This window comes from Panthera tigris, chromosome B2 (genome assembly GCF_018350195.1).
Source record: "Panthera tigris isolate Pti1 chromosome B2, P.tigris_Pti1_mat1.1, whole genome shotgun sequence".
NCBI lineage: Eukaryota > Metazoa > Chordata > Mammalia > Carnivora > Felidae > Panthera > Panthera tigris.
This window is the reverse complement of record NC_056664.1, coordinates 20,446,063-20,472,679: the sequence shown is the minus strand read 5'-3', so window position 1 is coordinate 20,472,679 and position 26,617 is coordinate 20,446,063. Positions and strand designations below refer to the sequence as shown.

The 26,617-nt window shown below is 39.1% G+C and overlaps 2 protein-coding genes across 4 annotated transcripts in view; both read right to left on the bottom strand.

The window, feature by feature from the left end:
- The window catches only part of BLOC1S5 (biogenesis of lysosomal organelles complex 1 subunit 5), a 68,060-nt gene extending 55,467 nt beyond the window's left edge, over nt 1–12,593 (bottom strand). For both annotated transcript variants that reach the window (XM_042985755.1, XM_042985754.1), the window contains exon 1: nt 12,520–12,593. The gene's annotated coding sequence lies outside the window, so the exon portion shown is untranslated. The remainder of the gene's footprint in view (nt 1–12,519) is intronic.
- On the bottom strand, nt 454–24,706 carry EEF1E1 (eukaryotic translation elongation factor 1 epsilon 1). Of its 2 annotated transcripts, none has more exons than XM_042985753.1 (4): nt 24,525–24,706; nt 18,826–19,026; nt 12,520–12,615; nt 454–713 (listed from the first exon to the last, which is right to left on the bottom strand). In XM_042985753.1, exons 1-4 carry the CDS (start codon nt 24,609–24,611, stop codon nt 477–479), a joined length of 621 nt encoding a protein of 206 aa, XP_042841687.1. In that variant the 5' UTR covers nt 24,612–24,706; the 3' UTR covers nt 454–476. The 2 variants fall into 2 exon arrangements, with proteins under 2 accessions (XP_042841687.1, XP_007073180.1); XM_007073118.3 differs by lacking the exon at nt 454–713 and adding an exon at nt 3,285–3,561.
- Between the last annotated feature and the right edge of the window lie 1,911 nt (nt 24,707–26,617).

Sequence of the window (26,617 nt, the reverse complement as noted above, 5' to 3'; positions counted from 1 at the left end):
GTTTACAGGTTAAGTTTGAGCCAAACGTTTGTCTGAACCCCAGCTCCTTGATATTGATTGTGTGATCCTGGGTAAGTTCCTTAACAAATCTGTGCCTCAGTTTCATTAATTGCAAAAAAGAGAATAATCATTAAAGGAGTGAATTCACTTAAAGCACTTAGAAGTCTGCCTGCTACATACTAAATGCTCAATAAGTGTTAGCTATTATTATTAAAAGTACATTAATAGACCCTCCTGGTAACTCTTGAGTATTGTAGAATACTGAAATAGCTTCTGAACCATGGAAATTGTGGTCAGTGAAAAGTACTTACTGTATTCTAATTGTTTGCAAACTGATGATCCATGGAATGTCAACAATTTACTAATAAAATTTCTTTTACACTTTGGCACTCAGAAGGTATTTCCCCATTTAAACACTACTTCCTGTGACAGATACTAGCTGTCTGCCCAGTATCCTTTTTCACCCCTTCTTCTTGTCAGAGCACCAATTTTATTCTGGATGACAATGTGTGGGACAGAGAACTAGGTTTCCGGCCTTCTTCCCAGCTCAGATGGCCAGACATGTAAACAGATAGTGCTGAATAAAGCTTCCAGGAAAGGTCCTTCAGTTGATTCAGTTGGGAGAAGACCGTCTTTTTGCCCTTCCTTTCTTCCCCCTTCTCTGGTTCTTGATCATGGACCCTGATGTCTGGGGCTCTGGTAGCCATCTTGGACTGTAAATTGAGAAAAAGGAAACTACCTGTTGAGTACCGAGAAGCAGAAAGATGGCAGCTGCCTGCCTGACACCAACTGCGGACTGTGTGCATTCTTTCACATGAGAGGAAACAAACCACTTTCATGATGTTACTTGGTTTTTCTGCTACTTACAGCTGTACCTAGTTGCAACTCACCCTTAGACTTTTCTTGGTCAGTACAAAATGGACTTAAAATAATACTATAGTCTTTCAACAAACATACGCTTAGCGTCTGTTGTTGCGTGCCAGTCATTATTTTGAGGGATGGATATGTAAGGGAAGTCTCTGCTCCCAAGGAATTAACAGTCTGGCAGAAGAGAGACAGAATCCTAATGGTACCAGAATGTCAACTGCCAGAAGCAGGGGTAGGGGGAGGTGGGTCAGTCAGGATAGACCTGACTTTCAGGAGGACGAGACATAGTTGAATACTGAAGAGAGTATCAGGTGAGATGGGACGGGCATTTCTGGCAGAGAAGTACCTGACAGAAATGACCTAGGAGGCACTGCAATATTTCTACACGGAAATAAATTGTTTCTATTTTATTTTATTTAAAAAAAATTTTTTTTTAACGTTTATTTTTGAGACAGAGAGAGACAGAGCATGAACGGGGGAGGGTCAGAGAGAGAGGGAGACACAGAATCGGAAGCAGTCTCCAGGCTCTGAGCCATCAGCCCAGAGCCTGACGCGGGGCTCGAACTCACAGACCGCGAGATCATGACCTGAGCCGAAGTCGGCCGCTTAACCGACTGAGCCACCCAGGCGCCCCGAATTGTTTCTATTTTAGATGCTGAGAACATCATCTGACCTTTGCTTACTGGAGCCAGGTCTTTTACATTTCTGCCATTCTCTCATCCTCTAAGACCCAAGTTAGTGACGGAAAGTCCTGGTACCTAGCAGCACCAGATAACACTGGTGGAAGCAATGCCATGCACCTACATAAAGAACTGACTAGCAGACATAAGGGTACCAAGGACTCAAGAGGTAGATGTGGGAGGAGGGGGCATTCGGCAAAGAGGTAGACAGGGGTCCTCCTGCCGCTTCCTTACAACTGACCTAACCCTGAAGGGAACGAGGGAAATGCCTGGAATGGGAAAGCTAGGTAGCCATCTCTCAGCTATCCTGTCTGTCCTGCTTACTTCCCCCAGCAGTTCCGGCGGCAGAAGAGAGAAGTGTTGGGGGGGAAGGAGGAATTTGCAGCAGTAAAACATGACACGGAATACTTGTGGCAGACCCAGCTGGGGTGGTGGTTTGAACGAAATGTCACAGACTGGGTCTGCCTCTATGGCACACATACGAACTCCCAAGATTGACTTGAGCCCTCTAGTCTCAGTGTGCAAATACAAGTTTATAGTTTCTAATTTAAAGGCTGTATTATAAAATTAAAAATGTTCCTAAGGGCAATACATTTTGAGATTTAATCCTATAAAAATTGTCCTATTTTACAAAGTCCTCACCACAGTTGGCCTCTTAAATCTGACTTAGTAACATAAAGGACAAAAATGGAGGCGCGGGGGGGGGGGGTGGTGTCTTACAAACAAAAAGAGAAAATTTTACTGATAGACATGGGCTCTATGTTAGGCTTTTCCACATATATTACCTCATTTAATCCTTGTAAGTGAGAGTGATCTTTATTTTTATAGATAAGGAAATATGGTTAACTGATTTGCTTTGGGTCATAAAGCTAGTAAGTGATAAAAGAACTCAACCAAAGGGCTATATATTTCCCAAATCTTTTTCACTTGACCTTTGAACTGTATACCGCTTAGATTCAGCATCAGCACCAAAATAACAGTATTAAACAGTAAGTGCTCAAAGGCTCTATTTTTCTTATTATTTAGAAATATAAGTTCTTTAGATCTCAGTAATTGATTATTTACCCAGCAAGTAAGTTATAAAATGTATAGATCTGTTAATAATGTGCCTCTTTGTTCTTTACAGCGCTTCAACAGCAGCCTGAGTTGGCTCTTAGTTCAGAAAAACCTACTAGTTGTCAGGCCTAAAATTGGTGGGATAGCAAGAATTTCCCTTCTTGTCTTTAGCCACTGCCTATTCCAATAAGCCCAACCACAACAAAAGAACCATTAACTCCAATGAATGTATCTTATTCCAGCTCCCTCCAGGGCAGTTCATAGTTAGTTTCACCTCAATGAATACTGGCTACAGGAAAGAAAGAAACAAACAAAAAAGATTTTTTCAACCACATTTACTGGCTCACATAAATATTTGAAAACAAATCCATCTGTCTTCCCTTTCTGTATCCTTGGCACAATTTATTATAGTTTTTAGTAAACAAATTACTGTAAATATCCATAAGCGGAAAATGAATTTTAAAATATGAGGGAGAGGTCAATAAATAGTCAAATATGTCAGCCACTGAAAGGACTACTTTTTCTCTTAAGATTAAGCCACTGATTTGCAAGTTTATATACTAAAATAAGTTTCATCTATAAAAACAAAGTAATTTATAACTTGATCTCAACTCAAAGTTTTGACAGTTGAATTTTTACATATAAAAGCTGCAAAATTTCAACTAAAGAAGACAGAAAACATTCGGATATAAGTTTATTCTATCAACCTCAGCAAACAAAGAATGACTGCGTATCAATTTACGTTAGTCCTCTGGTCCGGAATATACTTTCCATTTAAAATATTTGTGACCACGCTTCTGTATGTCATGGATAGCTTCTAGTGGGAATTAGTATATAGTCTGTTCTTGATGAAGACAACAGTGGACAGATGTTGCCTGATCCCTGGGTAATGCTGAATGTGACAAAACCAGCGAGACACATTAAGATATTTTTCCTTTTCTTGAACTGTCAGGTCAACCTAAATAGAGATTAAAAACACACACAACACAGACATTACATAAGAACAATTATCAATATCATTTGACTAAAAGATAAAAACTGGGGGGGGGGGGGGGGGGGGGAAACAACCCCAGTTCTCAAAAGCCAATATATTTGGATAGGATTAAATAATTTCAGCCACTTAGAAGAGCCATTTATTTAATGCTTTTATGTTCAGTTCAACACCAGATATGCTTTCTAAGGAAGTCTCAAATTTTCAACAAATGAAAAGTTTACATTAACCCAGCATCTGGAGGCCGAAAGAGTTTGTTTTTAACTTTACTGGAAAGGAAGATAGGAGAAAGTTAGAGAATAGCTCCCAAAAGGTAAGACCTTGGTTCTTTCCACAATATTTTTTTTTTTTAGCAAATCTAAAAGAAAGGTTTATTAGGATCTAACATGCTTAACAAGAGAATACTATGTAAACTCTAATACATGTGTGTATATACACGCACATTAATAGATGGCTGGTGTGTGTATATATATATACATATATACATACATATATACATATAGATGCTATATATATATATATATATGTATACACACACACACACACACATACACAGAGAGAGAGAGAGAGAGAGAGAGAGAGAGGGAGAGAGAGAGAGAGAGAGGGAGAGAGAGAGATGGAGAGAGACTATCACTTCCTTTTCATTAACTCTGAGGAAGAACTGTACTCAGGAAGACAATGACCCACTTAATTTCAAGTGATTATTGCTTAATACAAGGAAGGGCTATTTCCAGTGGCATGTGCCTCAGATGAACAGACCTTCTCAATTAAGTTTGTCACAAAGCTGAACTCTATCTCCATTGAGTGCAGCAGGTCACACAATTTCCTGTCAAGCTACAAGAATGCCCAGAGATCTCCTTAGAAAAAGACGTAATAAAAACAGTCAGTCCTATCATTTCACTGGGCTCAAATTCCAAAGTAGGTGACTCAACGACTTTTCTCTAAGCCAAATCTTAAACTAGAATCAAAGAGAGTTGTCAGGTAAAGAGAGAGCCAGTGGGCCAGTAACTAACAGCCATGGCCCATGTTTACGATAGTGTGGCTCCTTTTGCTGTTGTTGAATCCACATTTATTCAGATATTACAAGTGTCTATAAAACTGACTAGAACATTTTACACAAGGGAAAAAGCCTCCTGTGGTTCAAATCCATTAGAGGTCTGCTTACTGGAAGGCACTTTTAGTGAGAGAGCTGTCCTGGGGCTGTTCAGAAGTTAGCATATACTTGTGTCTACAGGCAAATATTCTGCCTGGGTCAACAAAACTGAGGACAAATCACTCTAATATGCAAACTTTATTGCAGAATATAAAATAATGTTGATAAAATTAAAAGGCAGTCACATAATATTCTCTCAGATGTTTAACTGAACTCATTATTTCCACTTTATATTTATTAGAAGGCAATTAAAAAAGCAAAACCGATACAAATCATCCTGCCTTCCTTTTTTACCGTGGACATGAGGATACTACTGTGTCAATATCTGATCTTTTAACATTGTCTTGGGTAGTCTCAAAAGTCCATCTCTGTTGGCTCAGTTTACTTAGATTATCAGCAGTGAGAATCTTCTGCCTCAGCTACATAAAAAAATTAAGTTTCAGGTTTAAGTCCGTACATATAAGTTGCTACACAAATGATGAAAACATATGCATCTTGTTTAAGGCAGTGTAAGGTTGAATCTAGTTATCAGAAATCTGTTACTATAACTGTTTCACTTACAATATCATTAGTCTATGGCATGTATATATAAACATATACATGTATACATATGTGTGTGCATATATATATACACATCTATATATATAAGGTACTTTTTATTACAAGAGAATTCATGGCTTCACATGTGAAGAATTATATTATTCCTAACTGTCTGGTCTATAAACAGGAGGGAAATAAACATTGCTGAATAAACTGAATTATCAGTTTATGTTTCAAAAGGTAAAAAACATTTTGTAAAAGAGCTAATGTTTTGTTCTTTTTCTAAATGCTTTCCATATGTGAACTTCACCAGTGACTTCAAAAGAAAATGTAAGATTTAAAAGAAAAATTTTTACATAGACTTTATTTTTATATAGTTTTTAAATGTCTACTTATTTATTTTGAGAAAGAGAGCACGTGAGCAAGGGAGGGGCAGAGAGAGAGGAAGAGAGAGAATCCCAAGCAGGCACTGTGGTGTCAGTGCAGAGCCTGAAATGGGGCTCGAGATCATGATGACCTGAGCCAAAGTCAAGAGTCCCAATACTCAACCGACTGAGCCACCCAAGTGCCCCCCAAATATAAGGTTTTGAAAAAGCTCAACCACTACTAAACATAATTGCAAGTCTAACAGGAGACGGGGGGTGAATTTTCTTCGTTCATTCAATCATTCACACATACATACGTATGTAAACTCCAAATCAACTTCAGCAAACCTCTTTACCAATAGTTAAAGCAAACAGACCAAGTTCCACTCCAACTCGATTTTGTGTTAGCTGCTGCAATATATGATTCAAATCTGACCGCTTCCTTACAATTTACTCTTTTCAAAACTTCCATTTAAAAGTCTCCACTCAGCCACTGTGTGAGATGCTATTTTTCAGGATGAATTAAAACACACTGAGAAGAAAGCATTTCCAAACAATAAAGTGCTTGTTTGATCTATGATCTATGTTCAAGTTATTCAATCAGATTCCAAACGTAAGTCAAAAGGGCAATGTCTATTTACTGTTTACATTTCAGAACAGCATTTGCTATCACAGAGGACTGGCTAATGCCGCTACTCAGACTATTATTTAAAGCAATAACAATAAAATATAACACACAGCAAAACCAATATTCTCCAACTTAAAACTTTCACGTTTAGAGTCTCCAGTATAGAGATTATCAGCAGATGGTATGAAATAATTTCTATTCCAAGAGCTTCTAAACCTTCTTCTAACATTTCCAATCTATTCCAACAAGATGGATCTATTTCAGAGAATGTGAATCTGTTCATTTTCCCTCAGAAAATTGTGCCAGTGGGGTACCTCGGTGGCTCAATCGGTTATGCGTCTGACTCTTGATTCCGGCTCAGATCATGATCCCAGGGCTGTGGGATCGAGCCCCGCATCCAGCTCCACGTTGGGCATGGAGCCTGCTTAAGATTCTCTCCCTCTGCCCCTTGCCCGCAAGTGCACGTTCTCTCGTTCTCTCAAAAAACAAAAAACCTCAAGTGACAGAAATACACAAGAGCTTTTCCAAAAGGCTCAGGCTACCACTTACCCTCCTTTTAAACTGAAGAGTTTGTCCCTTGAGTCTGAGAAAATTATGACTGATCGATTTGTTAGCTCTCTTCTACATTTTTGGTAGACGTTCTATTTCTGAACTCACGATAAACAAACACAAAACAGATCTCACCCCACCCCCCAAGTAACCTTACAGGTTTTTAGAACTTCTTAGATGGGACCCCCTGGGCCACTTCACTTACAACACTGGTTTTACAGCATCCCTTTCTAGTCGGCTTCTTTTCCTTTCTTGCAACAGGAAACACAATGCAACTTTCCAGTCACCATTTCCTGCTTCTCACTGGCCCACATGCCACTGTGTCTACAGTGACAATGCTTGACTCTTTCTACCTAATCATTCCTTTTTATTTATACTGGCTCTCTATACCTAGCCTGAACTTCAAAGCCAAACAGATAATATTCTTAGACACTAATTTCCCATGAAGACACATGAGAAACACTTTAAGTGACCCATTCCAGATCAGGCTGTAAGGCTGGTTTGCTATCTTTCCGACTGGCACCATGCAACCCCTGGGACAATCTTTATGGTTAGTGTTCCTGGACAGCACCACAGCAATTTCTTTTACTTTTCCTTTCTTTCCTAAAAGAACGACATACCTCCACTGGTGTTGCAGACTTCAGAACAAATGTAATTTAATTGATAACAATCTGATAGTCAGGCAACAGATAACCCTACAAAGGATTTTCATAATCTTGAGCAACAGTCTGCTCACAGGGACTGCTATCTACTAGTGAAATCACTTTAGGAAAGCAATGAGTCACTGGTATGACAATAAACAGCCACACTAACCGGCAGTTTAACAAAGGGAGAACAACATAATATTCCTCAAAGGGAATTACGATAGACCAGATCTTATAATTAGAGTAACTTAGCCACAACTAAAGTTGGGCTTACACTGAAACAAAATACTGTGGGATTATTTGAGGACTTGAAGGTTCCCTGACTGCTGTTTAGGGCACTGCGTTGATTACATACAAAGTATTTAATAACATGAAAACAAAGGAATGCATGAGGGCAAAGATAAATATATACCGCCAAAGCAAATGAAGCACAAAAACTGTCTGATGAATACGAGCAGGTAGCCAAACTGAACAGCACATTGATTCTGTCTGAACTTAATGCCCAGTAATCACCTTTTCTCATATGGATAGATTTACACCTAACTCAACAGGGATGTCATTTAACACCACAGTGCAAGTCCATCACAGTAGAGGTTTTAGTCTGTGAGGGGTTCCTTGAGAAGTTGTTCTCTGACGTACTCTGCCTGCACTTGGACCGGGGTCAGAGACACGCTTTGGTTATGTACTCATTTCATGAAGCCAAATGCATGCCTTGCTACATGATGTACATATTATTCTACTCACTTTTGTTTTGAAAAAGAGAAGTATAATATCCTTCATCATAGTATCCTAGGTCACTACATGTAAAGACGGTATACATTCCGAAACAGGAAAATATAAATAGGCATGGATCATTAAATATTCTTAACGTAACCCTAATTTTAACATGCTGCATTGGACAAAATACTTCTAAACTGCTTGAAAACCAAACACCCTTGGGAGCACCTAAGTAACTTTGCAGCTCATGCTATGAATATTTTGCATTATAGAATTATGACCTTGGTCACTCTGCTGGCAAAGTAATTCCATACAAGCTCCCTCCTTCTCAGAGTATTTCCTTTCCCTACCACGTGACCTGCATAAGCCAGAAGAGAGAAAAATGTAAATACATACTCAGGTTGTAAGAGTTACACTTCATTACTGTCTTTTTTTTTTTTTTTTTTTTAAATTAGATGGGAGAAATGGCTCTTTGTCAGTGAGAGCTCGACACTACAAGGAGGCAGGCCTAGGGAAGGCCCGACAGGCCTTCCCTACCTGCAGATAGCGCCACACGTAGGATTAGATTACATTTCTCCTAGTGTTAAGCTTTAAAATGAAATAGTGTCACACTCAAATGTTTTAAAAATGTCAACAAGAGTGTTGTAGTTGTTAGACGGATGTTGTTCTTGTGCCTCTCTGGAAAGTAGCCACGCTCTTGGCTATGAACTCTCCCTCGAGTCAAGCCACAGATGTCTCCTAGTTGAAAGATGGAGGTTTCCCACCAGGATAAAGATACACAGATACCATAAGAACAATCTTTAGCTTGTGGGCTTTTGCATTTGGAAATGAGGTAAACTGTGCCATGTCACCCTTCTACATTCAAAAAGCTACTAAAATATTTTGAATCTGGAACGGACTAAAAGGAGGCTGGGGTGATCAAAGAATTTCAGCTCTACTTCCACTGGCTTCGCATTCAAATAAGATAATTTTAGATTTAATCATACTGAAGCTTAAAACTAAAGATCGCACTCTCAAGATTTACAACCTAAAAGAGGAAACACAAAGAGGAAGAGATTGCTAAGTACTGCTGATCTCAATAAGCATCTAGTTGTATGATGTGTTTGCTAAGAGCTGCGAGGTGTACGTGATATGACATGACCTTCTTCAGTCCCCTTATTTTGCCTGAAATGGAGTCTTACCTCTTCTAAACATAAGGAAACATCTGTCCCACTTTATTCTTGTTGTATCAGTAATGACTAATAATTATTAATAACTCTCCTTTCACTGTCAAAGTGTTGTTCTGGATGAGAAATCCTATGATCATCCTACTTAAATGCAATTATTTATATTCAAACTTATCATTAGCTTTCTGAAGCAATGAAAATTCCCTTAGATAGCTAAAGCCACCCAAATCCTGCAGATATTTTTCTGACAATTTGATGATTCTACATTTTACTTTACTCCATCTGCCTCTTTAATTGTTCACATAATATTCTGACCAGAAATTAGCCCTTTGCTTTATTCAATAATTCTCTTCCTATAAAATGGTCTTATTTCTTTGAAGAGATCTACAGTTGCTTGAAAACAAGCTTTATACTTCTTTTATGTCTCTCAAGGATAGTAAAATGGGCACATACAATAAACTCAGTCTAAGTATCGTCGTGAGAACACAGACTATTAGGCTGAGTGAAGGACCGTACCTAGGTGGTTACCGTGACGATGTTACAGAACTGAGCACAATCCCTCAGGGATCTTAGAGGAACAATGCTTAATAAGCCAAGTAAATCAACTGAGGAATTAGAGCTTGAGCAGGGCGTGAAGAAAAACTATCGTACATTATAGTATTTGACAGCATACGAAGGGCATCCCCACACATTGTGACACTTGCAGCAGAAGACAGACTGTCTTGGCCCTTCCAAAACCCAGGCGGTCTTTGCACAAAGCACTAGTTTCCTTCTGTATAATAAGAGGGTAGTACCACTAGTTCCGTCTCCTTTATCTGAGGTACAAGGAGAAAATATACATAAAACTGAAAAATACAGAGAAATATGTTAATTACATTCGTCAGTGTTCGTGGAGGGGAGTGTAGATGGTACACACTTGGGAGGCATTATGTCTGACAGCGGTGTTATAGTTACGAATTGCCGTAGTCTCTGACTCAAGCAGTTTACGATTTGAAAGAAATTTTCCAAGAAGAATTACAGTATAAAGTGAAACAAGCCAGAGCTGAGGGAGGCTGGGAGGCACAAAGAGAAACCGAGGAAAGAGCACTTCAGTAGGCTTCAGGAGCCTGAGGGGGCCTCACCAGGAAATCAGTGCTGTAGCCGAGTGACCCTTGGTGAAATGTGAGCGAATCTGGGAGGAAGATAAGGGCTGGGCCCAGGCAGCAAATGAGACGAGCAGAGAGAGGGCCCTGAGCAGAGGGGGCGCAGGGCAAGAGACCAGGGAGTATGTTACGGCCGAGAGAGAGAGGCATGTGGGGAGAATGATGGCAATGAGGCCGGAGGGTCAACATGAAGAAGGGGCTCCCGTCCGGGCAGTGAGGAGCTACTTCATTATTTTGAGAAAGAAAGACACATTCATGAGAAAAATCGCTCGGGTGGCAATGAAGATGGACTGTATGAGAGGAGACGGGTGGCAGGAGGCCATTTCAACAGCACTGACAGGAGATAATCAATTCTGGAACTAGGGCAATATCACCCAGGATCGCAGCAAGATGTATGTGAGAGGCATCCCGGAGGTGGAAACAAAAGAACCTGATTAATTGGATGCACGAGGCACGGAATACAGAAAATGGGTTATTTTTTTCCACAAGGAAGAAGATCGGTGTTGGGAGGAAGTTTCAGGGGGAGATAGACGTAAGGAAGCCCAAATTCTGGAGCCAAACTGCCTGGTTTCCAGACATGGTTTTGCCACTAACAGTGTGATCTCAAAGAAGACATGTGATCTCTCGATGCCTCTCTTACTTCATCTGTGAAATGGGGATAATAATAATAGTACCTGCCTGATAGGGCTGTTATAAGGATTAGATGAGTTAACACTTATGAAGAATAGAGAACACAGTGAGTTCCATATAACTGTAAATAAATTTAGGATGGGAAACAATTTAAAGAGATTGACTAGATAAAGGGAAAAATGGCAGATATGAGGAAGAAAGGATGTAACATTTGACAAGATCCAGAAATAGGGCAGGAGGGGGAGTTCAAGTAAGAGAGCAGAAAAGGAAGACAAGAGGGATGCATGCATGGGGGCAGGGCAGGGGGGCTGGAAGATGGGGGAAGATGAGGGCATTCAAATCAATAGCCTCCACCTTATAGCTGAAAGAGGGAGGAAGGCTCCGAGATAATGAAGACAAAGGAGGGGGGAAAAGGAGGGGGGAAAAGGAGGGGTTAAGGAAAGCGCTAAGGGTCTGGAAGTATGCCTAGCAGGAATGAAGAGCTGATGCAGATGAGAGCCCGGCTGAAACTGAACAGTATAAATTCACAGTGGCACCAATCTGCAGCTTTGTGATTTCTCCCACAGACCTCAGCCTGGACAAGGACACAGGATGGAAGCATTTATTAGAACTGACCAAGAGGTGGGGATTTACAGGGAAAGGGTGGTGAATGTACAGTGGAGCAAAGAAGCTGAAGACACTAGTAAGAGTATTTGAAGTTACACAAAAGGAGATCCAGGTTGGATGGAGAAAAAGTACGTAGGTTTGGAAAAAGGGAAGGGATCCAGTTGCTTCAGATAATGACGGGATGAGTAAGAGATTAAGAGCTAAGAAGTAGAGGTTGTACAGAAGACGTGGTATTGGAATTAAGAATTAGAAGGAGGGGCACCTGGGTGGCTCAGCTGGTTAAGCATCCAACTTTGGCTTATGTCATGATCCCACAGTTCAAGGGTTCGAGCACTGCATCGGGCTCTGTGCTGACAGCTCAGAGTCTGAAGCCTACTTCAGATTCTGTGTTTCCCTCTCTCTCTGCCCCTCCCCAGCTTGTGCTCTCTCTCTCAAAAATAAACAAACATTAAAAAAAAAAAAAAAAAAAAAAAGGAATTAGAGAGTTGGGAGGGTGATGATGGGGGGCTAGTCCAGGCCATGATGACAGTCAAGTCTACGGAATGGCAAGAGAAGTAGCTGCGAACAGGAGCAGAGACAAGAACAGGAAGCAAACAGGTCAAGGAACAGGAAGCTACTGCATTTGATGGATTATGTGGAAGGAATATGTGCATAAGGTACTTTGTATAAAAAAATTCATTTTTATTTGAAAAGGTGAAATGCAAATTTGATTTAAATTCAACACAAATAAAAAAATCATTCTGAACATTACAGAGAAAAAAGCTAACAACTATTCAAATACTCACTATAAAGCGATGGAGTCCATAGTACAACAGGATATCTGCTAAGGTAAAGTTATATCCTGTAAGGTAGACTTTATCTTCAAGATACGAATTAAGATCCTAGAAAAAACAAATAAGATATTAATCTAAAAAGCAATAATAATCAAGTCAACTACCATATCATTAGATTTGGAACATTTAGAAGACTATTAGAAAACAAAACACTGACTTTTAATTTTTTAATTTCTGACATTAATAGACTCAGATTCATTCAAAAGAACCGATCATAAACCAATCACCTCATTTTGAAAAAATAGGGTAAACGTTATTAGTCTTATTTTAAAGAAATAAAAAAACATTAAAAATGTTATTCAAAACACCATCTATGTCCATTTCAAAGGCACACATTTTCCCCCCCAGGGTTGGGGAGATCATTTTGTAAATTATGATGTTAGATTTACTTTTTCCATCAAAATATAAAAAAAACTCTTCAATAATTTCTCTTAAGAGTACTATATAATTTACTGGCTTGCTGTATTTTTTATATATGCATATTTAAAAAGTTTTAATTGCAGTAGAATCATGTTATCACCTTAACCACTTTTAAGTGTAAATATCAGGAATATTCATACTGTTGTGTAACCAATCTTTGGAATTTTTTCATCTTGCAGAACTAAAACTCCATCCTATATTGACAGATATATTTAGAACTCTGCATCCCAAGGCAACAGAATATACTTTCTTCTCGAGTGCACATGGAACATTCTCCAAGATATATCACAACATACTGGGTCACAAAACAGTCCTTAGGAAGTGTAAAAGAATTGAGATCATAGCATGCACACTTTCAGACCACAATGCTATGAAACTTGAAATCAACCACAGGAAAAAGTCTGGAAAACCTCCAAAAGCATGGAGGTTAAAGAACACCCTACTAAAGAATGAATGGGTCAACCAGGCAATTAGAGAAGAAATTAAAAAATATATGGAAACAAATGAAAATGAAAATACAACAATCCAAACACTTTGGGATGCAGCAAAGGCAGTCCTGAGAGGAAAATACATTGCAATCCAGGCCTAACTCAAGAAACAAGAAAAATCCTCAAAAGAAAATCTAACAGCACACCTAAAGGAAATAGAAGCAGAACAGCAAAGACACCCCAGACCCAGCAGAAGAAGAGAAATAAAGATCAGAGCAGAAATAAAACAATATAGAATCTAAAAAAACTGTAGAGCAGATCAATGAAACCAAGAGTTGGTTTTTTGAAAAAATAAACAAAATTGATAAACCTCTAGACAGGCTTCTCAAAAAGAAAAGGGAGATGACCCAAATAGATAAAAGGGAGATGACCCAAATAGATAAAATTGGCAAAGATGAAGTCAAACTTTTGCTTTTTGCAGATGACGTGATATTATACATGGAAAATCCGATAGACTCCACCAAAAGTCTGTTAGAACTGATACATGAATTCAGCAAAGTTGCAGGATACAAAATCAATGTACAGAAATCAGTTGCATTCTTATACACTAACAATGAAGCAACAGAAAGACAAATAAAGAAACTGATCCCATTCACAACTGCACCAAGAAGCATAAAATACCTAGGAATAAATCTAACCAAAGATGTAAAAGATCTGTATGCTGAAAACTGTAGAAAGCTTATGAAGGTAATTGAAGAAGATATAAAGAAATGGAAAGACATTCCCTGCTCATGGAGTGGAAGAAGAAATATTGTCAAAATGTCAATACTACCCAAAGCTATCTACACATTCAATGCAATCCCAATCAAAATCGCACCAGCATTCTTCTCGAAGCTAGAACAAGCAATCCTAAAATTTGTATGGAACCACAAAAGACCCCAAATAGCCAAAGTATTATTGAAGAAGAAGATCAAAGCTGGAGACATCACAATCCCAGACTTTAGCCTCTACTACAAAGCTGTAATCATCAAGATAGCATGGTATTGATACAAAAACAGACACATAGACCAATGGAATAGAATAGAGACTCCAGAATTGGACCCACAAAAGTATGGCCAACTAATCTTTGACAAAGCAGGAAAGAACATCCAATGGAAAAAGACAGCCTCTTTAACAAATGGCGCTGGGAGAACTGGACAGCAACATGCAGAAGAATGAAATTAGATCACTTTCTTACATCATTCACAAAAATAAACTCAAAATGGATAAAGGACCTAACTGTGACAGGAAACCATCAGAACCCTAGAGGAGAACGCAGAAGAAAAACCTTTCTGACCTCAGCTGCAAGCAATATCTTACTTGACACATTTCCAAAGGCAAGGGAATTAAAAGCAAAAATGAACTATTGGGACCTCATAAAGATAAAAAGCTTCTGCACTGCAAAGGAAACAATCAACTAAAGGCAACCGACGGAATGGGGAAAGATATTTGCAAATGACATATCGGACAAAGGGCTAGTATCCAAAATCTATAAAGAACTCACCAAACTCCACACCCGAAAAACAAATAATCCTGTGAAGAAATGGGCAGAAAACATGAATAGACACTTTTCTAAAGGAGACATCCAGATGGCCAACAGGCACATGAAAAGATGCTCAACGTCACTTCTCATCAGGGAAATACAAATCAAAACCACACTCAGATATCACCTCATGCCAGTCAGAGTGGCCAAAATGAGCAAATCAGGAGACTACAGATGCTGGCAAGGATGTGGAGAAACGGGAACCCTCTTGCACTGTTGGGAATGCAAACTGGTGCAGCCGCTCTGGAAAACAGTGTGGAGGTTCCTCAAAAAATTACAAATAGATCTACCCTATGACCCAGCAATAGTACTGCTAGGAATTTACCCAAGGGATACAGGAGTCCTGATGCATAGGGACACTTGTACCCCAATGTTTATATAGCAGCACTTTCAACAATAGCCAAATTATGGAAACAGCCTAAATGTCCATCAACTGATGCATGGATAAAGAAACTGAAGTTTCTATACACAATGGAGTACTACTTGGCAATGAGAAAGAATGAAATATGGCCTTTTGTAGCAATGTGGATGGAACTGGAGAGTGTTATGCTAAATGAAATAAGTCACACAGAGAAAGACAGATACCATTATGTTTTCACTCTTATGTGGATCCTGAGAAACTTAACAGAAGACCATGGGGGAAGGGAAGGAAAAAAAAAAAAAAAAAAAAGAGAGGGAGGAAGCCAAACCATAAGAGACTCTTAAAAACTGAGAATAAACTGAGGGTTGATGGGGGGTAGGAAGGAGGGGAAAGTGGGTTTTGGGCATTGAGAAGGGCACCTGTTGGGATGAGCACTGGGTGTGGTATGGAAACAAATTTGACAATAAATTTCATTAAAAAAATAAATAAATAAAATAAAACTCTGTCCTATTAAACAACTCCCCATCTCCCCCACCCCAGACCCTGGCAACCACCATTCTTTCTGTTTCTATGCACTGATTATTTTCAATACAGCATATAAGTGAACTCATAGAGAGTTTGTCTTTTTATGACTAGCTTATACTTAGTATAATAACCTCTTACATGAGTCAGAATTTTCTTCCTTTTGGGGCTTGATAATATTCCATTGTTTACATATACCAAATTTTGTTCATCGATTCATCCATCAAAGGACCCTTGGATTATTTCCATCTCTCAGCTATTGTCAATAATATTGCTATGGACATGAGTGTACAAATATCTCTTTAAGACCCATTGTGAATTATTTTGGGTATATATCCTTAAAATAGAATTCATATGGATGTTTTAGCTATAAAGACTCTCAAGGTTGTCACCTTTAGACTAAAAAACTACAATTAAATAATATTTTTGATTAGTGATATAAATCAAATTGTCCCTACCACATTACAGAATTTCACATATTCAGATAGTCACAGAACTAATGTTTGATGTTCATTTCCTTTGTTTTAAAGTCTTTCCCATGCCATTGCCAAACTTTATCAGATATTTTCCCCCTACAGAGTTCTGAGTTTTGTTTTCCTAATTAGTTTTAAACTTCCTAATAATATTGAAAAAGTGGTATAATAAACAGCTATATATCCTCTTTCTAGATTCAACAAATGTTAATGTTTTGCAATGCCTGCCATTTTGAAATTCTGTATTACCTTATTTGTGAGCCATTTAAACTTACAATCATGGTTTTAGCCTGAAATGGAACTCTATAGAGAGTAAGAAGTAAACCCTTTCATAATATTCTATTAGCAAAAGTTTTAAAAATAAGTAATACAAAGATAAATAGCCCATTATAAAACTGGGCAAAGAATACATACAAGCAAATTTTTAAAAATCATTTAAATTCAGGTACAACTATATGATGCAATACTAACAGGTCATCAAAAAGGTAGTATAAATGAATATTTAGGGACATGAAAGATATTCAGAACTCACTGTCAATGAACAACAAAAAAAACAAGTTACAGTGTCCAATAGCTACCCACTTTTAAAATAAAATGCACACATGTATATACAGAAAGGAAAAGCATGGAAAGAGCACAAAAGGAGTTCAATAATATCTGACAACTAAAGTGTTAGTAGCAGTTCTCTCTTGGTGGGACTATAAATGCTTAAAATTTTTTTCCCTTATTTGTATTTACTAAATTTCTTTAATAAGTATTTACTGTCTTTAAGATAAAAACACTATCACGAAATAGCAAAAAGCAAAGCAAAACAGAAGACAACACTTTCTCATCTATGCTCATATGGCCAAAAATCACACTGCAGTCCATTATACATACATTAGTCTCCCTACCAGTCTGCGTTCTGTAAGGACAGGGGCTGTGTTCTTACAGCCTACCCTTAATGGGTCACTGGATCACAAGCCCTTAGAGCTGCATCTGACACATCACTGTAGGTACAGATTAGGAAACTATGGCAGGGCAAGGACAACCAAGTCACCTATCCCCTTTTACATTTCAAAAATGGTAGTATCTCTGGTCAGATTCTCTGGATTGGAATTTCAAATACTATTTATATATCCCAGATACACCGTTTTGGTGGAATTACTTCCATGTGCCTAATACCAAATCTCTGAATACAACTTTGGATTTATAAACCCAATTCAGTGAAATCCTGTTCATACCTTTCAGAATTAAGTACTATTACTATCCTTTCTTCTGGGAAATTACAAGAGATAGTTACATTTGCCTGAAATCTCACATTCACTGAGAGAACAGACATGCTTGCTTCCCTTTGGAAATGCTGCTGAGCACGGCAGAGGCCAGCAGGAAGGGTCAGTGTGGATATTAAGCATGAATAGTTGATCAGGATAGCACCTATAAAGAAACAAGGCCTGAAATCTACCAGTTCTCTTGATGATATCTATCAAGAATATAGTTTAAACCATTTCCCCGAGTGATAAATGAAAAGCTTTTCGTACTATGAGACCTTCTTACACAACTTACACTACCAATTTATATAATGGGAATAAAATTAGAAAACAGAAGGGATTCCTGCAGTGGTATGTGGTTGTCTGGATGATTTCTAAGGTTCCTTCAAATTCTAAACTTCTATAAAAATTTTTTAATCTGCTTTATTTTTATGTAATCAATAAAAAATATCATTTGGAATTAAAACAATTTTTTTAATGTTTATTTTTGGGGGGGGGGGGTAGAGATAAAGGGAGACACAGAATCTGAAGCAGGTTCCAGGCTCTGGGCTGTCAGTAGCAAATCTAATGTGGGGTTCAAACCCACAAACCAGGAGATCATGGCCTAAGCTGAAGTTGGATGCTTAATTGACTGAGCCACCCAGGTGCCCCACAATGTTTTTTATTATTGGTGATTCTGGAGCCATCCTCAGTTTATACCTTATATCAATAGATTCTTTTATTCTGATCTAGCTTCTTTGGAAAGAAAATACAAATCTTAAAGCAATACGTCTTAAGGGGAAAAATGTGGGCTTTCTCAGATCAATCTAACAGTGTTTTTTAGTAACTCCCAAAGATTCTGATTCCCTTCTTGCCCTTGCAAAGTACTTTACTGCTGAATGGAGAAAGTAAGTATTAAGACATTACATTAAATAAAAATCATGCAAGTAATTGTTGACTATGATGAATGTTATGAGAAAAAGGACATAGAATAAGGACCTACATCTGTTAGAGAGAGAGAGGTGGCTGAGAACATTTCTGAGGAAGGGGTATCTGAGCTGAGATCTGAAGGCGGAGGGCTGGTGGACTCTTACCAGCACAGGTAATAACAGGTACAAACTACCCTGAGGCAAAAGGAAACAAGAAGGCCCATAGCTTCAGCTACGGAATCTCAGGGGAGAGAGAGCTTCCTGCTATTAACAGTTCACGCATTTATTTTAGCCTTTACAGCGAATCACAATACCTTCAACAGAGTGCGGACATCGTCTTTACTGCAGTGCCCATCCACTCGAGTTACCCTGTACTCCAACCACTGCTGAACTACTGCTTTTTCTTCTGCGGTGCTCCCAAGCAAATACTCTTTGTTGGCCTGCTTGACAAGATGGGCTGCTATAGTAGTCAGTCCTGTTAGACTTGGACCGTTGTTTGTTTGAAGAACGGGAATCTTAAAAAGAAAAAATTCTTCAGATAAATTTAAAAAACAAGTACCATCATGTTTTTAAGTTCTACGTATCAAATCCCTCACTGGTTTTTCAAGACAATCTAGGATTCTACTCTAAGGTACTAAATTATATACAAATGAAAATCAGCAAAATAGTTGTTCTATTATTTACAATTTGGTAACAGATGTTCGGAGTAAAACTCATAGTAACATTGCAAAAATCAGTATGTTTCTACATAATTTATAACTGTGCTTATACAAGAGGAAAAAATGGAAAGCCTAATAATACTGCATTAATTTCAATCAAGTTTACCAATACCCTATTTTAGCAAAATGAACATACTTAAATAAACCTGACTTCTGTAATAACAAAAAGATACAATTATAGTAACACTGACTTAATGCTGATGTAGTTACAACCACCAAATGAGATCTAGGCTGCTTTTAGTGATATGTGATCTTAATATAATTAGCGATCTCATTAACTAGGTATGGACTGTGATGGTGACTTGGTTGCTATGAATTGCATATCCATCAATTCTGGAATTATTTAGAGTAAGGTCACTGTTGGCCAATATCTTATATTTTTAAAAACGTTCTAAAATATAATTGGGGCCAATGATAATAGTCTGGGCTTCAGGTAATCATCTGAAAAATAATACTGTTTTTGTTTCCCTTATTAGAGCAGTAATACAAAAGGTCAGCTTATAAGAAATTGCTAATTAATTTAAATGTTTTTGATGTACAACCAAGCAAAGACCTATGAGAAATTTAAAAGAAAATGGGGAGGTGGGGTGCTTGGGTGGCTCAGTCAGTTGAACATCTAACTCTTGAACCTGCTTGGGATTCTCTCTCCCCTGTTCCTCTCCTTCTCTCTCAAAAATAAATAAACTTAAAAAAGAAAGAAAGAAAGAAAAAGTATCACCTGATGGGGAGACTGACCAATTACCCAAAAACAAGTATACAAGGGCACCTGGGTGCCTCAGTCAGTTAAGCGACCAACCCTTGATTTCAGGTCAGGTCATCTCAGGATTCCTGAGACCCAGCCCTGTGTCAGGCTCCTTGCTGACAGTGCAGAGCCTGCTTGGGATTCTCTCTCTGCCTGTCTTGAGCTCACACACACACATGCGCTCTCTCTCTCTCTCTCTCTCTCTCTCTCTCAAAGTAAATAAACATTAAAAAAAGTATACAATCTAAACAACCCAAACAAACCAAACAAGAATATCTTCTTGGGAAGATGGCTGCTTTTTCCAGTCACTAAATAGTATCTGTACTTGTAAAGTGATTTACACTTTGTGGGACACTTTCATGCTCACATTTAGGTCAACAGGACCCTGTGAAGTATATGGAGAGATTAACATTATCAGATACAAATTCAAAGGTTACCTCCTAAAAATTAAAGTAACAAAAGGTACTTTCTGGTTTCCCACTTCCTTACCTACTTCCCATTCACTACTTAGCTCCTTGAAATTTCACTTTTGCCTTCATACTCAAATGAAGCCTCTACCTCTAAGATCACCGATAATATCCTTAAAAAAAAAAAATGCATGGAGGGGCACCTGAGTGGCTCAGTCAGTTAAACATCTGACTGTGGCTCAGGTTATGATCTCACAGTTTGTGAGTTCGAGTCCTGCACCAGGCTTTTTGCTGTCAGCACCTCTGGGGTTGCTGGTAATGTTCTATTCCTTGACTGTGTTGTTACCTACCTGTGTTCACTTTGCGGCAACTCATCAAGATTTATTCACTTTTCTGAATGTATGTTATATTTAAAAAACAAAACATTACAAAACCAGAAAAAGAACCTGCAAACAATGACTGTGTGTGGGGAAATGACATTTAATTCTAAAGAGGATTATTTGTAAAAATATATTATCCACAATCCCACCATGCTAACTCAAAAAATTCCCAGTTACCTTCTCATTTAATCACTACATCTTCTAAGTTGGAAAGTAATTTCATCATCATCTTACAAAGAATCAGGGTCACCTGCTTTGTAATGGCAAGGTGGATAATGTCAGGGTTTGGATAAAGTAAGACTGACTTGTAAAGTCCATTCTCTTTCCTTTATACAGCCTGAAGTACACAAATCTTGCATAGCTGCAATCATGGGGCACAGGCTATTTTCATATTATTCTTAGAACGCCATGGTTTTCTAAGTAATCACCATCAGTGGCTATATAAGTAATATTCCAATGTGCTGATGTACCATAATTTAATGAACCATTCTCCCAAAGCTGGATCTTTGGACTGTTTTCAATTTTTTTTTAAATTTCTTTAAATAATCTCTACACCCAACGTGGGGCTTGAACTCATAACCCTAAGAGATTAAGAGTCATATCCTCTACTGACTGAGCCAGCCAGGTGCCCCTGGATTTTCAATTAAACATTTTTTTTTAATGTTTTATTTTTGAAAGAGAGAGAGAGAGAGAGAGAGAGCGAGCGCACACGCTCAAGTGGGGGAGGAGCAGAGAAAGAGGGAGACACAGAATCTGAAACAGGCTCCAGGCTCTGAGCTGTCAGCACAGAGCCTGATGTGGGGATTGAACCCATGAACCACGAGATCATGACCTGAGCCTAAGTCAGACACTTAACCAACTGAGCCACCCAGGTGCCCCTGGATTGTTGTCAATTAAAAAAAACAAAAACAAATTTTTTTATGTTTATTTATTTTTGAAAGAGAGAGACAGAGACAAGAGTGCAAGGGGGGAGGGGTAGAAAGAGAGGGAGACACAGAATCTGAAGCAGACTCCAGGCTCTGAGCTGTCAGCACAGAGCCTAATGTGGGGCTCAGAACCCACGGACCATGATATCATGACCTGAGCTGAAGTGGGAAGCTTAACTGACTGAGACACCCAGGTGCCCCGTCAATTTTTAATTATACTAGTCCCCCCTTATCTGTGGGGAAGATGTTCCAAGACCCCCAGTGGATGCCTGAAACCACAGGTTTGGATAGTACCAAATCTATGCATACTATGTTTTTTCCTATACATAAATACCTATGACAAAGTTGAAGTTATAAATTAGGCACAGGAAGAAATCAACAGCAATAACTAATAATAAAGTAGAACAATTATAACAATATAATGTAACAAAAGTTATGTGAATGTGGTCTCTCTCTCTTTCTAAATATCCTATTCTACTATACTCACCCTTCTTGCAATGATGCGAGATGACAAAATGCCTATATAATTAGATGAAGTGAGGTGGACAGCATCAGCATTGTGACATAGTGCTAGGCTACTCCTGACCTTCTGACATAGTGTCTATTTCTGGACATGACTAACCATAGGGAACTGAAACTGCAGACACTGAAACTATGGATGGGGAGGTGGTACACAGACAGGTGACTAATGTATAATTGGTAATGTTACAGAGAATGCCTTATTGCTTGATGTGGAGAATGAAGGCAGAAGAAAAAAATTAAACTTTCTTACAACTTACAATCCATTGACAATCCTTGAGAAAGGCAGAGTGACCTTCCTCTAGAAACTCAACTGCCTTGATGTTAATACTGTGCTAAGGGGAAAAGGCAACCTAAGCTTAACATTAGCCTAATCTCCAGGAACCTGTAAGTCTCACAAAAAAATTCCTTTGGAAACTTTCTTTATCTCTACCCCTCCTCAAAGATACATGTTACCAATCATCTTCCAAGCATGTGGCCCACTGATATACATCTGAAGGGTCTCAGAAGGTTTTACTGGATAGTAGTAAATGACCTTTTCCTAACAACAGCTAGCCCCTCCAGGTCCTGGAAACCTTGATTCCAAACCCCTTAGAGACTTACGCTATCCCTAACCCCCTCCCAAATTGAAAGTATATAATTAGCCACTCCTCACAACCCCAGTGCAGCTTTCTGCCCAAGGGTCCTGTCCCTGTGCTTTAATAAAACCACCCTTTTTGCACCAAAGACATGTCAAGAATTCTTTCTCGACTGTTGGCTCCTGAACTCCAACTTTTCATATCATTGCTGGCTTACTGCTGTTAGCTGTCTTCCCCCAAAATGACTGAATCTTTTCATATAATCCCAACCCTTTCCCCAAACACACAAATAGAAACTTTCAATAGCTACCCTCTGCTAAGACAAAAAAAAAAAAAAAAAAAAGTTTCAATTAAAATAAAGTAAAAAACCATACTCTGAACTCCAAAGCCCTCACAATTGCCCTCAAACTATAATTTTGGGCTTACTTTGCATTGCAGCACTTTTCATATTGGTCTACTTGCTCCAAATTTCCCAATCTTTCATAATTTTGGTCTTACACACTTTCCATAGCAGCTTTTCTGTGAAGTTTACAAACCCAATCTCACAGTTAAAATTAACTTTCTCCTTTCACATTCCTCAACGTTTTCCTCCACTTAGTATATATTCCATTCTGCCCTAAATTGCCAAAGACTGTTTCTCATACTAGATAAGCCTCCAAGACTCACGTCTTGGCAATGTTCTCTAAAAAACAGAAACCGAACTAGGGAATAGTGGGCGAAGGGAAGGGATCAGCAAGAGGCCAGAGGAAAACGCAACAGCAGGCCTTTTGTCTCCAATGTCTACTTTGCCACCAATCAATGGGCTGATCTTAGGCAAGTCCCATGACTTTTCTAGGCTTCAGGTTAACTTATGTATAAAAACTACACAAGGACTGCTTTTTACCATGGACCAAACTGAGGAACAGAAAAAGAAAAGCGTCACATGGAAAAAATCTCAAAGGGACGAAAAATGTATTTATCCAAAGTTGTCTGCTTACAATCATTCCTCTTTTCTAACACATTCCATCCACGTCAAACAACGATGTTTATGAAACACAAACGTTCTTCAACGCCCTGAGAAATCGGAGTCCTTATACCTTCCCAGTCAATTTCATACCCAGTACCTTTCCCCTTCATTTTCTGCACGCTGCACACTGAACTTGAAAAACAGAAAAATCTTCCTTGAATCTCCTAGATTGGAGCAAAACCAACTATGTATTCTCTCAGACATCTGCGCTTCAATGTAGCACTTTTCACTTGTAATTAAAACAGCAGCAAAGTTTGTTCACCTAGAAAAAAACCAAGCTTCCGGAGGAGGAAGGAGTGAGTCCGTCTCAACCACTGCTGCATTCCCCAGCTCCAGCACAGCGCTACCTGGCATCCTGTTAGCTCTCTGGAGTGGCTGAATGACACTGAATGAAAGGTAGTGTTCTAGTTAATGCTGTCACTGAATGCAAACGCGGGGCCTCCAGACTGGACTCTTTGAGGGCCTTTCTCGCTTTCCCAGAACGGGATGACGACAATTTCCCAGGAGAAAACGTTCAGGCTGAACCCGAACTGGGGAGGTTCCCCTGCACCCTCTAGGAGCCAGGGCCGCAGGGGGAGACCGAGAGACGCCAGCCGGTCCTGCGGCGCAGACACGTGGGGAGAAGGAAAGCCGCCTCCTCATTCTGTCCGCCTCTGCCGGCCACCCCGTCCTACCTGGGCTCAGCAAGCCCCGCTCCTGTCCACCTCTCCCCCTCCGCGCCGCCCCCGTTTCTCACCTGGCGCTCGCCCTGAGCGCTGTATTTGTTCCCTTTACTCAGTCCCAGGGACTTCTCCAGCAGCTTCAGCTCCGCGGCCGCCGCCATCTTCCGGCAGGAGCTCTTGGCAGGGGCGGGACCAGAACAGCAAGGGTCTCCTGCATTGGCTGGGAGGGAAGGCCCGCTCCCACCAATGTCACCATCTATTGGCTGAACGCAAGGGGGGCGTGGAAGTCTCGCTGAGCGCAGAGGCGGGGTCAAGGTAAGGGGCGGGGCAGAAGGATGGGTGTGAGACAGGTGGAGAGGTGGTAGCAAACAGCTGTGTGAGGTCTTGGAGCTCCCGAGCTTACTGGCAGAGCCGGGCTTTGCTGTAGACGGAGTCGGCAAACTTCTAGACAGCAGGCTGCTTTCCTGGCTGCCAGAGTTAACTGGTTAGCTGATTTGGCATGCTAAGAGTCTTTTTATGCATAATTGGAACCAAGATTTACTTTAGTTTGGCTTAGGAATCTGTGAATTTGAACAATCAAATTGAATAGCAAAGAGTTCACAATCTATGAGGAGTTTCTAACATGGTGTTAGTCATAGGAATTTTAATAGCGTCGTAATGCTGTATTGGAAAAACTAATTTTCCGTCTGTCAATCTACAGTTTAATAGTAACAGTAGAAATATAAATTTAAAGACTATTTATAGAGCACTGGTATGTTAGATAACATCAAGCAATTCCTATGGCCCAAGAAAATCAGCCATTAATAGTTTTAATGAGCTTTATTTGCCATGCCACGAAGATAAAGTAATGATGTAATTTAAGTAGCTTTTGGCATGTAAATAAGCAATGCAGTGACGTTTCCCTCCTGAGCCGCTATATTCTTACATCTTCAAGACAGAAAATGGGTAGCATATGTTGAAGCCTTGAACTTCCAAAAGATTTCTAGAAAGATTTTTTTTTCCAAATTGAGTGAATAAACAAAATTTATGTCAGTCTGAGAAAAATGGAAAAGAATTACTACAAGGTAGTTCACTAAATCAGAAATATGGAAGTTTCATGGAGAGTGCTGTCCCTGTGTGACACCTTCCTTACTCCAAAATACTTAATGAGTTAACACTGGTAGCAGAATTAAATGTAGAGAAAAGAGAATTTGGCCAAATCAACATAAACAAAATACAAAAGAAATTCTGGTGTAAGTGGATTGTTGTGCATCTATTTTCTCTTTACTTTCCAAAATACAGAGAATTGAATGACTATTTCACTACTTCTAAAAAGGTCAGTACTCTAAGAAAATTCACATAATCTATTTTCAATATTTAGGTTCAGTTTCTGTTTATAATGAAACATTTTAAAAAATACCACAGTTAAGGGCGCCGGGATGGCTCAGTCAGTTAAGCCTCCAACTCTTGATTTCTGCTCAGGTCATGATCTCACGGTTCCTGAGTTCAAGCCCTGCCTCAGGCTCCTCGCTGGCAGTGTGGAGCCTGCTCGGGTTCTCTCTCCCTCTCCCCTGCTCATCTTGCTCTCTTGCTACAATAAATAAATAAACTTTAAACAATAAAAAAGATGCCACAGTTATGTGATTCTAGTGGATGGTGTATTTAAAATAAGGCTTGATCTAAATTACCTGAACTGATGATTTGAGTTCTGGGATAAAAATAACTGAATGGATATTCTCCTAAATGATAGACGTGAAAGTTTTGGGAAGTTTGAGTGGATAATCGGGTAGAATATCATCTTTTAATTTATGCACTTTGATTTGAATTATTGCGGATAGATTTGTAATTGAAAAGAAAATTTGTTTTAATGTAGAAAGCTTCCCTTCAAGCCCTGATGACTTTTAATACTGGATGTCTTTTTACTCTCTAGTATTCTTACTTTTGTGTGGATATTAATGACTGGGGGAGAAAATTAACTACTGCAGGGCTCCTGAGATGAAAAGGAAGGGAGGTGGTGACACATAAAAAGAGGCAAATTTAAACCGGATTTCAGGAGCCCAAAGATTCTGTTCTCTATTCAGCGCTGTTTATGTCACTCTAGGCAGGGAGTTAGCCTCGTTGAGACTCAATTTCCCTAAATATAAACCCAATGGGCTTGGATTCTCTCTGGTTCCTTTTGGCATTGATA